A 12,802-nucleotide genomic window follows, 5' to 3' on the forward strand; every position below is an offset into this window, starting at 1 on the left:
CCCAGATTCTCTGAAACCGCATAATTTCCAACAACAGTCTTCAAAGATGACGACAACCAAGTATCAGATGGGAACTGCAGGCACCGCCAAGGACCAGCGACTGCTCCAGACCCTGCCGTGGTGGACTGAGCAGATCTGCTGGACCGCGCCGGCCCCACATAGCAAGAACGATGGCTGGTCAACCTGTGTCCTCAGGAGACAACACAAGCTGCAACAGAAGGGACCCTGAGACAGCTAACCACTCACAGAGGAGGACTGGAGAAGCCTCCTGCTTAGAGCAGGCCTCACCCCCACCAAGGGAAACATCGGTTATGGAACACTTCCCGTCTGACTAGCCCACCTGCCTGAGGTAACAAAGCAAACCTTTTCCTATCTCGTAAACGGCAGCCCAGCTTCCCTAAGGAGTCAGGACGGGTCAGAGCTGCCACACCGTGATTAAGTGAAGCTGAAAGCAAGAGAGGTTAGAGAGGGAAATGGTTAAAACAATTCCCAGGGTAACGTTTAGAACAAGGGCAAAATAATTACGTCATGGAATCCTTTAGAGTCTTCACGTTAAAAACCACAAAAGGATGGAAACAAGAATCCTGAGGATCAAGCTGCCTCATGGTCTGCTGCGTCGTGCTCTATGGAGCAAAGACCAGACGTTGAAACCATGTGGCCCGTCCCACACCCCGAGAACCTTCTGAAGGCCAGATGCACCTCGGGGCCACGGAGGATCCCCGCTCAGCGGGGTTTTGGAGAACCGTTCATCTGGCTGCCCTGAGTTACAGTGTCTGTGCTGAAAAGGCTGTCCAAGAAGACGGAGGACAATTCTGCCACCAGGTTCCTGTCGACTGTAGCCTGGGCCATGCCATAGATCGCACCCTACAAACCCAGTCAAAAAGTGTCATTAGAGATGAGGGGTCCGGAGCAGACAGTACTGCGGTCATGCACTCCTCCTCCCACCATGCCCCCCTCCCCAGCCCCGGCACTATTCGAGCAGAAAGGCATAGGATGTTTTTCACAGGCATTTGCCAGCCTGCCTTTCTGCCTAAAGAACTGTCCTGTGGGATTTGGTGTAGAAAATTCCGGAGGAAACAGGCTTATTGCCTTTCCTGTGTCAAAATTTTCTTTTTAAATGGACACTACCACCACCTGTCTTCGTACAGCACTTTCAAACTTAGAAGGTGCTTATTATATCTAGCATACCTCGTTTGAGACTAAAACAAACCCTGGGAATGGGTGAGCAGAGATCATCAGTTCTGACTAGTAAGGAAAGAGGTCTGTGGATAAGGGACAGAGGCAGGAACAGACTGGAGATCATCTGATTCTTTCAAGCCCACCAACACCACCTAAACTTCCACAGGAAGAAAAAGCCCAAGTGTCCCTACCATTCCTGTGGTCTTTGCTTTCGGATTCTTCATGATTTGAGTGACGGATTCCCGGATGTCCTTTAGGAACTGTATCGCTACTTGCTGACGGGTGTGTACCAACGTGATGCAGAAATGAATGCTATGGGAGAAGACAGACAAAGTGAGATGAATCCTGGAATAAGGGGTGACAGCCCCCAATACAGGAATTTATTGATTGCTTCCTCATGTTGCTCGTGACAAGTGTAGTCAAAGTGCTCCCAGCCGTGGGCATCAGGGCTCTCAAATACACGGGCTGTCAAGAGGGCTTCACGCCCTCAGCGTGACCAAGAACCACCCTGACAAGATGAGTACAGCTGGCTGTTCTGTCCTCCCCCTCCCCTCAGAAACTGTCCACTGCTGTTCCTTCAACCATGTGACAACCCACAGGACGCTTTTATCTTAGGTGGTAAACCCTCATGGGGCTAGGGCCATATGGCTGGGGTCTCGAAGGTCTTCAGAGCAAAGAAGAGACTGCCTGCCCCCGGAGGGAGATTGGGGTACAGCGGGATTGTGAAGAGGAAAAAACGGAATCCAGATGGGACTGGCAGTGGCACGACACATGACAGGATGGGGGTGTGTGTGGAGGACACTAGGAGACCTACTCTGTTGAAGCAGAGTGTTTATTTAAAGGCATCCTGGAAGATTAGGTTAGAAATGCCTATGGAAGGCAACAGCAGCAGGCCTGAATGACTACAGGCCCTTGATTAGAGGCCCTCCATTACTCAGGTCATGAGAGCACCTGCGGATGGGACAGAACAGAGCCCAGAAAGAGAGCAAGTGTGTGTGGGGCGGTGGGAGACGATCTCATGACCGGCCACTCGTCTCAAGGCTGCCACCTAATTTGCCAGACTTTAAAGCTAACAGTCTTGTTCTTGATATCGAATAACTCCAAATGGCAAGACAGGCATCCTGAGATTAACTACAGTTGCCAGTAAAGTGCTGGCTGGGCTCTAGCAGTCACTCTCTATACTTCAGGTCACCTTGCTGCCCAAGTCCTTCAGCAGTCATGGAGCAAAGGAAAGTCTTCAAGCTCACCTGGGTGGGAACTGCAACTGGTTCAAGCTCCAGCCCTTGGCATTCATCAGGTTGAATAGTCGGTAGATGTCAAAATCATGGGAGCCCAGAGCAATGACTGACAATTGAGGATTCCCAAAAACAAAGATGCCTTTGATATTTTCCAGTCTTAAAACAAAAGGAACAGAAAGGAAATTCAGGCACGTACATTCTTCTTGGTCATCTCATGTCTCCCTTATAACAAATCTAACCTTTGGGGGCTTAAGTTTTCTCATAAGGTGGCTAGACTGAGATCAGTGGTTCCTAAATATTAAAAATATTTTAAGGCTCAAACCCCACTGGATCCAATGAATCAAGACTGTTGGCTCTTAACCTGTCTGCCCAACACCCAAATTATGATATGCCCCCCAGGGGTATCTGAGGGATAAACAATGTACTTTTTTGTAAATCCTGGAAAAATAATCCATCTCTCTTTAAAAAGGTCATCCATGTAGGGCTTCCCTGGTGGTTCAGTGGTTAAGAATCCGCCTGTCAGTGCAGGGGACACGGGTTCAAGCCCTGGTCCGGGAAGATCCCACATGCTGCAGAGCAGCTAAGCCCATTTGCCACAACTCCTGAAGCCTGCACACCTAGAGCCCGTGCTCCACAACAAGACAAGCCACTGCAGTGAGAAGCCCATGCACCACAACCAAGAGTAGCCCCCGCTCGCCGCAACTAAAGAAAGCCTGCGTGCAGCAACAAAATAAAAAAATAAAAGTAAAAATAATAAAGTCATCCATGTAATCCCTAAAGCAAGAAATGGTACAGCACTTCTCAGCAGATGGGTGTATCAGGACCATATGCAGGCCTTTTTCAAGTGGGCCGTGCCTACTGGCTGCTTTCATTCACCCTCAAGATCGTGAAGAGGCCTCCCCAATCCTGGTGACACACCGAGAGCCAGGCAGGTGACACACGAACAGGTGTGTCAGACAAAGCACACGAGCTGGTTCTGGCCTTAACCCCAGATTTCACCACCCCTTCCGCCCTCCCCCTCTCCAGTTCTTCTCTTACTCCAGCAGTTCTCCAAGTGTGACTCAGACGAGCAGCATTAGTGTCCACTGGGAACTTTCAGAAATGCCAATCTTCAGACTCCCGTTCCAGACCTACTGAGTCAGAATTCTAGGAGTGGGCCCCGGCAATCTGTGTCTTAACAAGCCCTCCATGTGAATGATTAGGATTCAACCTCAGGTTTTGAGAACCACTGTCTTAACCATTAAGCTGTACATCAGCACCTGGTAAGAACTGCCAGTTGTTAGGGACATCCTTGGAGACACAGTGGCCTACAGATGAAGCCCGGGTGTGGCCTCCAAGTCACAGCACGGCAAGGGAGCTTATCCCCCCCAGGCCAACACCACACTCCGGGCCTGCAGACGGGCTGCAGCCATGGCACTTGGCCTAGCAGCTGCCTTGAGCCTACAGCAGACAAAGCAAGCGACACGGCAGAGCCCCCAACCTTCCAGACATACTCTGACTTGAGGAAGCGAGTGGTTTCGACGATCTGCTTGGTGGCTTCAACGTAGCCGCTCTCACCAAAGTACATCAGGGCGGCCCAACAGGCTGCACTGATGCCACCAGGCCGCGAGCCCGCAATGGTTGGGGAAGCGTAGATGCCGCCCTGCCAGTCTGTGTCAACGAAGAACTGATAGTGCCTGTACTTCTTGTCAGAGTATAACACCACTGACGAGCCCTTGGGAGCGTAGCCATACTGAGGGGGAGAAGCAGACAGGTGAGTGCACAGTTCATGCGGCAGACCTGCCCCAGAACTCTCTTCATGCAGATTCCCCGTCTGTCAGTTTCCCTCTGTTCCCACTCACATTAAGATTTCCAACTTATTTATTAAGGAGTATAAGCAACTTCAGGGGGGTTCATGGGGTTTAAATTCTCTATTTTAGGAATGAGTAATCTGAGGCCCAGGAAAAACAACGTCTTGTCTAGTTAAGGGGTTTGCTTCCTATCTCTCACGCAGCGTAGAGTTTTCCTTATTTAAGACAGTACCCCAGGAAGGAATGTCAGGATGGAAGCAAAGATAAATTTCCCCTGGAAGCCAGGACAGGATGGAATTGAGGTCACTTGTAGCAACTAAAATCACCATGACTCCCTTTCCATCCTTTTTTGCTTAGTATCACGCTTCCTTCTGAAGAACACCATGGTGCTCAAAATATAGAAGCTACTTAATCCAGCTGTAAGATGAACTATGTCCTTCACGAGTGTGCCCTCCTAATTAACTCACTGACGCTAACGTGCGACTCATGTTACCCCCTGAGCCACACAAGGACAGACAGTAAGAAAAAGGGCACTTTGCCTCAGTCCACCAGGGGTAGCAGGCATGGACATTTCAAACATTACAAGCCAAACATTCCTGAGCACATAAGTTCATCCCTGTTTCAAAAGGGCTCTTCCAGTGATAAACTCCAGTCACGCAAGTACAGGAGCCCCAGGAGCATGGGGGCTGCAGCATCAGCGTACCTCCTCTTAGGAGCTCTGGTTATCAACCTCACCTCCTCCCCCCACCCCCAAGGATCTCAAGACTTCAGGGAACCTTTGTGTAAGGGCCACTACACTAGCATGTCCCAGTTACATACAGTCACTGGATACAGAAATTCTCTTAGCTGTGACATAAGATAATAGGTTCCTTTTCACTGCTGCTGGTCACCTCTAGCACTGTACCTTGTCATATGAATCAGCTGCCTTGGTGTGAGCAAAGAGCCAGATTTAATTTTATATTAAAGGGGGAAACTAATGCTTTAACCGATTTATTTTATTGGTATTCGTCGAAATAATCAACTGTCTACTTTGATTAACATGTGGTCTCTTCCCTCACTCACCTTATGAGTATCAGCTGAAATGCTGGTCACACCTTTCACCCGGAAATCAAATGGTTGCTCCAGTGGGTATCCAGCTTTCTCCATAAAGACGATGAGGAAGCCCCCCAGACAAGCGTCCACGTGAAGAGGTATTTTGTATTTGACAGCCAGCTAGTTCCATAAACCAAAGACCATAGACATTATCAGTTATAGCTCTACAACAAAAACTTTGCAAGACATGGGTGGAATGGTGGGATACAGGCCCAAGGCATTATGTACTGTCTTCCGTGTTTTAAAAACCTGGCTATTTTTGACATTTTTAATAAAGCTTGTCTTTCAAATGTAGTTAGCCTTCAAAATAATTCATCTGAATGTGGTTTCTATTTTATATTTAAATACGCGGGGCCTCAAACTCACCTGCAAAATCCAGCAAGAAATGAGAAGCACTCTGATTTAGGCTGGGGGCGGGGAAGGAGGGAGGGGTGCTCTGGGGCAGCATGGTGGGCTCTGGCAGGCATGCCCTAAATGGAGATTATTTCCCGATCTGAATCAAAAGGTCAGTACTGCTTCAGAATGTCCAGTTTAAACAGAGCCTTCCTCCTCGTGTTATCCCTCCCCCATGGCAGAAGCTAGTCACTTTCAGAGGCTTCAGCAGAGCTGTGCAGCGCATCACAGGGCGGATGCGAGCTGTTCACCACCACTGGGCTAGACTCTAAACTCAAAATCGCTTCTTTTTGCCAAGTACTGCACCATTAGATTCTACTTTAAAATCTCAGTCTGCCTGCCTAGTAGTCCATTCTCACACATACCTTGGCCACATCAGGGACAGGATCTATCACACCGTGAGGGAACTGGGGGGCAGAACAGACGAGCATGGCAGTGTTCCTGGAGATGGCTCTTTGCATTGCCTAGGGGGTTAAAGTTGAAAGGAAAGTGAGAAGCCACATCACAATTCCTCCTCTCTTCTGCCGCCAGGAGCAATCTAGGCTACCAGCCTCGAGTTCCAGTTCCACTAGCACCCCTGCTTCACCTCTCCAACCTGGAAGAACACCACCGCCCTGCCGTGCTGGCCGGATACAAACATTTGGGGGAAACAGTCTGAGAGCACAGTACAAAAACAGCAGAATCACTGTGAGGGTAAAAAAGAATATTCGGCTAAGAGGCAAAACAGCCAAATGTGAGTCCTCGCCCCACCTATCAGCAGTGAAGCCTCGAGGAAACTGCGTAACTTCAGCCAGTGTGTTTCCTCGGCTGCAATAACACTGACAGCTTCTACGACCTCCCCAGGTTGTCATGAGGCTCAAATGCGATTCTGGTAACGCTGAAAACTACAGAGTTCTTCTGTGTAAATGCAAGGCATAAAAGTAATTACTAAAGGAATATTACTCTGGCTTAAAAAATCCTGCCATTTGCGACAATGTGGATGAACTTGGAGGACACTACGCTAAGTTAAATAAGCCAGACACAGAAGGACAAATACTGCATGATCTCACTTATATGAGGAATCTAAAACAAACTCATAGATGCAAAGAGTAGAACTGTGGCTGCCAGGAGCTGGAGGATGAGGGCAACAGGGAGATGTTGGTCAAGGGGTACCAAGTTCCAGTTACGCAAGATGAGTAAGTTCTGGAGATCTAATGTAGAGCCACGTGACTATGCTGAACAAGACTGCACTCTATAGCTGAAATCTGCTGAGAGATCTGCAGGGTGGTCTTAAGTATTCTAACCATGAAAAAAGAAAATGGTAACTATGTGAGGTGATGGAGATGTTAAATAGCTTGACTGTGGTGATTATTTCACAATGTATACATGTATCAAAACACCAAGTTGTATACCTTATACACAATTTACTTGTCAATTAATTAGTTAATACCTCAATTAAGGTGGGGGGGAATAATGCTAGTGCTAATAAATTGTACATTTTACTTCTGAAAAAAAAATTACTATTATAATGGCAATGGTACTAATTCAGGCCAATCGAAAACGACAGTGAGAGTCTTAGGGCAAGTTAGTCCTGGCTCATTTTACAGACAGAAGAGAAAGTGATGGTGCTGAAGCAAAACCCAGGTCCTTAAAGTCTCAAGTTAGTCTCATCTTCCTATTAGAGTTCATGAAAAGACTGAAGCTGCAGTGACTCACCACTGCCAGTGGCAGTTTTTGCAACTCTGGCTACTACAGTCAAAGGCATTTTGAGCCTATCTGTGTGTGACACTGGAAAAAGCACTTCCTGCTTCTTGCAGCCCAAGACAGACAACAGCCCTTCAGAGGAACTCACCCGAACATCCACCTCCATCACTTTGTTCAGTGGAACCCGTTTAATCTTCATCCCAAAATAGTTGGCTGCTTTGTCAAATGCAGCATGGGCACTCTGGGGGGCTACACTAAAGGACAGGGAAGAACAAAACAGTGAAATACAAATCAAAACAGCGTTCAGGAGATAACATGGTTTTAGCAGCTAATCTAAATCACCAGGAAGAAACTTTTGATTATTTTTAGTCCAGTTTTTAAAACTGTTTATATTGTTTTATTTTTCTTTTTAAGCATCGACAAAAAGAGGTCACCTGATTTTCTAGAGAAACCTTCTCCCTACTTCTTCCTGCTACCAAATCATTTTGGTAGCAGGAAGAACTTGGAAATAATGCCACATGGAGGGATCCCAAGCATCAATCAGGGCTGACAGGGAATGTGGATCAGATCAACATGCGGTCGAACCCTCTAGTGGTTGCCTACCCAAAGACGGGTACCTCAGTGAGAAGCAAGCTTCCTGACACAACACATGTTCAAGCACAAAACATAAGATTGCTCAGCAGGGATATTAAAGCAGCAGCCAAGCGTCAGATCAGTGCTCTTCTCCATCTCTGAAAGACCATGATCCTGTGAAAAACTAAAATCCCCACTTCTCCTACATATTTGGGAGCAGCATTTCAAACAGTATGGAAAAAGGAAACCAAGTCATTTGCTTTCAGACTTCCCTCATTTACTCCTCTCTCACAATTAATCTGTTCCCTTTAAGGCAGAAAAATCGCTATCACTGAGTAAGTACCAAGATCAAAGACTCATGCATGAAGAGAGATGGCAGCCTGACTTACTCTCTTAGGCTAGGTATGAATCACAGCATGAGATCATGTACAACAAAACCCTTCGTCACTGACACTTGTGGAAAAAAATTAACCCAAAAGGTGTGGTATAAACACATTGTACAAGGAGGGAACTTAGAGGAAAAAAAATGCAACCAGGTATCAAAATTATGTCCATGGGGTGGCAATACGGGTACATCCCAAGAAGATTTTTTAAAATTTTCCTCCCAGGACACAGCTGTCAGGCTGAAATTTTCTTAGGGAGCACCCCGAGGCAGCCTATTATATTTAAGTAACTTTCACTGAACTGAGATAAGTAGAGAGCTTTCCTTAGGCGCGAGATAAACTTATAGCATCGGGCTTCCCTGGTGGCGCAGTGGTTGGGAGTCCGCCTGCTGATGCAGGGGACACGGGGTCGTGCCCCGGTCCGGGAAGATCCCACATGCCGCGGAGCGGCTGGGCCTGTGAGCCCTGCGTGTCCGGAGCCTGTGCTCCGCAACGGGAGAGGCCACAACAGTGGTCCTATAACTGTCAACTTTTAGAAAAAGGATCTTGTTCTTGCAATATATACCATGTATAAATCTGGGTGGTTGGGAAAGGGAATGACCTTCAATATTAACCAGCAGATCCGCTTAGGATTTTGCTGAATGTGAAGGATAATGGTCAAGGGCACAGGACGGGAGAGAAGAGGACTGGAATTACCAGAGGAAGACAAGAATCAGAAAACAGATTATCAGGCTGTTTCACACAGCAGTATTCCACAAGACAAACCTAACAGGGGAAAAAACCCAGCCACACATACAGTCAAGCCCTCTGTATCCATGAGTTCAACCACCCAAGGAAGGAAAATATTCAGGGGGAAAAGAGTTCCAAAAAGCAAAACTTGTATTTGCTGCATTATCGGCAACTGCTTACATAGCATTTACACATTAAGTATTCTAAGTACTCTAGAGATGATTTAAAACCATATGGAGGGGCTTCCCTGGTGGCGCAGTGGTTAAGAATCTGCCTGCCAATGCAAGGGACACGGGTTTGAGCCCTGGTCCAGGAAGATCCCACATGCCGCAGAGCAACTAAGCCTGTGTGCCACAACTACCGAGCCTGCGTGCTAGAGCCCGTGCTCTGCAACAAGAGAAGCCACCACAATGAGAAGCCCGTGCACTGCAATGAAGAGTAGCCCCCGGCTCACCGCAGCTAGAGAAAGCCTGCGTGTAGCAACGAAGACCCAATGCAGCCAAAAATAAATTAAAAAAAAAAAACAAACCCACTATATGGAGGATATGCATAGGCCATATGCAAATACTATACCACTTTATGTAAGGGACCTGAGCATCGAGGATTTGGTATCCATGGGGGTCCTAGAACCAATCCTCCATGGATACCAAGGGAACTAACTGTACATACATTTCTGGAGTTTTGATCCCATTCTCGAAGGCCAGTTCCCGATAAGCTTTACAGGCCATCAGAATACTTTCTGTCCCCCCGGAGGTCACCTGTAATAAAAAAGAGAGGCCATCTGTGGAAGGGAGTTAGGGATGGCTATCAGCATGCACTTCCTGCCTTGGTCTTGAGGGTATCTGATGCAGAAACAGGTGAGCTCTTGGATGCATGCTGCAGAGAAGATGCTTCTGTCCACCAGAAGGAAAATTTGACTTTATTGGCTAAGCCCAACCTTGTTGGTTCAGGAGAAGAATAAAAACTACTAAATGATTAGAAGCTCCACACTGTATGAACAAATGTACATCTGCCCAGATCCCATCTGTGCACAATCCGCCTACATTTCTGTTGTTCGTCCAGTTCCAGACAGCGTAGGGCATTTTACCCCATCCAAAAGCATCAGGATTACTGACTTTGATTTAAATTTTTAATGCCCATCGAAGAATGTGAAACTGTGAAGTTACAACTCTAGTCAGCTATGCAATACATTAGAAGACCAAGAAGAGACACTCAGATATTCCAAAGTAAACTTGTGGTTTTGACAAGTTTGAAACACAGAAAAAAGCAGAAGCCTCTACTTAGAAGTTTGTTAACTTATCTGAAATTAAAAAAAAAAAAATCCTAATGTTTTTAAAGTGAAGAAAAATGTTCTCCTGAAGCTAGGCCTAGCACCTCTGATACAGGCGAATTTCTTTACCAGAGTTGATACAAAAATACTCAGAGGTCATTTCATTCATCTTGTCTTCCTCACTGGACTACAGAACTCATGAAGGTGGGGACCATTCTGTTCATGACAATATTCCTGGCACCTAGCTAGTAGCTGACACCTACCAGACACTCCATTAACATTTCTTAATGCCTGATTTGACTCTCAGTAAACCATGACCAATACAGGTATGCCATACCCATCTGGCTATCCTTTGATAACATCTAAGAATGAAATAATTTCAAAACAAACAGGAAAAAAAAAAGCCATAGCACTGAGCTAGGTGGATATTTCCTTAGATTTATCATCTCCAAAGATTCATATAATCTTAGAAAGATTTTACAGGTAAGAAAACTGAGCCCCCAAACTGAGAGACTAAGTGATTCATCCAGTGTCATCCATCTTTTGATAAAAAGTAAAACTTTCTATATTTTCATATTTAGTGTAACTTAACATGAGGTGAAATGAGAGCAGCCGATGACTGAAATTTCCTAAAGTGATATCCACATATAAGACAAAAATACCACAGGATACAAAATCCCAGTGGAGGGACTTCCCTGGTGGCACAGTGGTTAAGAGCCCACCTGCCAATGCAGGGGACATGGGTTCGAGCCCTGCTCCGGGAAGATCCCACGTGCTGCAGAGCAGCTAAGCCTGTGCGCCACAAATACTGAGCCTGCGCTCTAGAGCCCGTGAGCCACGACTACTGAAGCCTGTGCTCTAGAGCCCGTGAGCCACAACTACTGAAGCCCACGCGTCTAGAGCCCGTGCTCTGCAACAAGAGAAGCCACCGCAACAAGAGAAGCCACTGCAACGAGAAGCCCACACACCGCAACAAAGAGTAGCCCCTGCTCGCCACAGGTAGAGAAAGCCCGCACACAGCAACAAAGACCCAACGAAGCCAAAAATAAAAAATAAAAAATCCCAGTAGTCAGGAATTATATGGAACATTAGCTGAGAAGAGACAGTCATTTTGTAATTGAGGAAGCCTTCAGGAAACGTGACCGTCATCCACACAGTAAGCCACTGAACTCAGGCACAGGACACTTGTTTGTAGGTCTCTGCATTTCTGTGCTTACAGCTGAGGTCAGCGCTGCAAATCGCGGCATATCCTGTGGTCCAGCATAAAACCTCAGAACAGGGCTTCCCCTGGTGGCGCAGTGGTTGAGGATCTGCCTGCCAATGCAGGGGACACGGGTTCGAGCCCTGGTCTGGGAAGATCCCACATGCCACAGAGCAACTAGGCCCGTGAGCCACAACTACTGAGCCTGCGCATCTGGAGCCTGCGCTCCGCAAACAAGAGAGGCCAGGACAGTGAGAGGCCCGCGCACCGCGATGAAGAGCGGCCCCCACTTGCCGCAACTAGAGAAAGCCCTCGCGCAGAAACGAAGGCCCAACACAGCCAAAAATAAATAAATAAATTAATTAATTTTTAAAAAAAACATTTAAAAAAAAAAAAACAAAACCTCAGAACATCACATAAGGAGCCAAGCCAGTTGTGAAGGAAGTCGAGAAAGGATCAAGTCCTCAGCACACTCATCTCTCACTAAGGTCCAGTGATGACCTAAGCAGAAATATTTCCAAACCCCTAGTCACTCACTCACTTCACACATCCTATTTTCAGTCCAATAACTAATCCAGTCAACATCATTATCTGTTAGGCAAACACCAGTGTACTCTGGACTGTAAAAGCAGGAACACCTAAATTTTACTTCCAATTTTTATTTCTGATCCCTAAATTCTGTGTTCAAATATGCTGCTACTCTCCCATTTCCTTCTACCCCTGGCACTACCCCTCCAAAAATGGAAATCTAATTCTGAAGTAAGAAGACAGGGGCCTCAACTACTTATCACGTTAGTCAACATCTTTCAACATTTTTAAAACCTCTCACTCTAATATATGACATCTAAATCAGAAAACAAGAGAACAGGTCCTATTTGGAAATTTTTCTTTTAGATACTCTTTGGACCTGACGGCATTTGCACAAGCCAAGACTGTTTCCCATGGCAACCTAATTTCTTTCAGTATATAGTCACCTCTCACCCATTCTAACTGGGGCAAATGAAGCTAATAAAAGGACAGTTTAAGGCTGAAGAATAAAGAATGAGAAGAGCTTAATACCTTAGTTGGGAACAGGCTAAAGACTGCCCAGCCAGTTGGCCGTGTCGTCTTGTTTCCCACTTCTGAACTCTCAACTTTCTTCACCAGAAGTGGCTCATCAAGAGAGAGACAGAGAGAGATACGGAGAGAAAGAGAGAGACGAAAGAGAGAAACAGAGAAACTCACATAATCCCAGAGGCAATTAGTTCTCTTATAAAAGTCTAAGTATCGGA

General features: G+C 46.5%; 1 protein-coding gene across 1 annotated transcript in view; it reads right to left on the bottom strand.

The window, feature by feature from the left end:
- Positions 1–259: 259 nt before the first annotated feature.
- Positions 260–12,802, bottom strand: part of SGPL1 (sphingosine-1-phosphate lyase 1) — a 53,459-nt gene continuing 40,916 nt past the window's right edge. The window contains exons 7-14 of the mRNA XM_007454696.1: positions 9,730–9,818; positions 7,524–7,629; positions 6,058–6,156; positions 5,270–5,419; positions 3,911–4,149; positions 2,427–2,573; positions 1,371–1,491; positions 260–864 (exon numbers count right to left, since the gene is read on the bottom strand). Coding sequence (XP_007454758.1) covers positions 724–864; positions 1,371–1,491; positions 2,427–2,573; positions 3,911–4,149; positions 5,270–5,419; positions 6,058–6,156; positions 7,524–7,629; positions 9,730–9,818 — 1,092 coding nt within the window. The 3' untranslated portion in view covers positions 260–723. The remainder of the gene's footprint in view (positions 865–1,370; positions 1,492–2,426; positions 2,574–3,910; positions 4,150–5,269; positions 5,420–6,057; positions 6,157–7,523; positions 7,630–9,729; positions 9,819–12,802) is intronic.

The sequence above is a fragment of the Lipotes vexillifer genome, unplaced genomic scaffold (genome assembly GCF_000442215.2).
Source record: "Lipotes vexillifer unplaced genomic scaffold, Lipotes_vexillifer_v1.1 scaffold205, whole genome shotgun sequence".
NCBI lineage: Eukaryota > Metazoa > Chordata > Mammalia > Artiodactyla > Lipotidae > Lipotes > Lipotes vexillifer.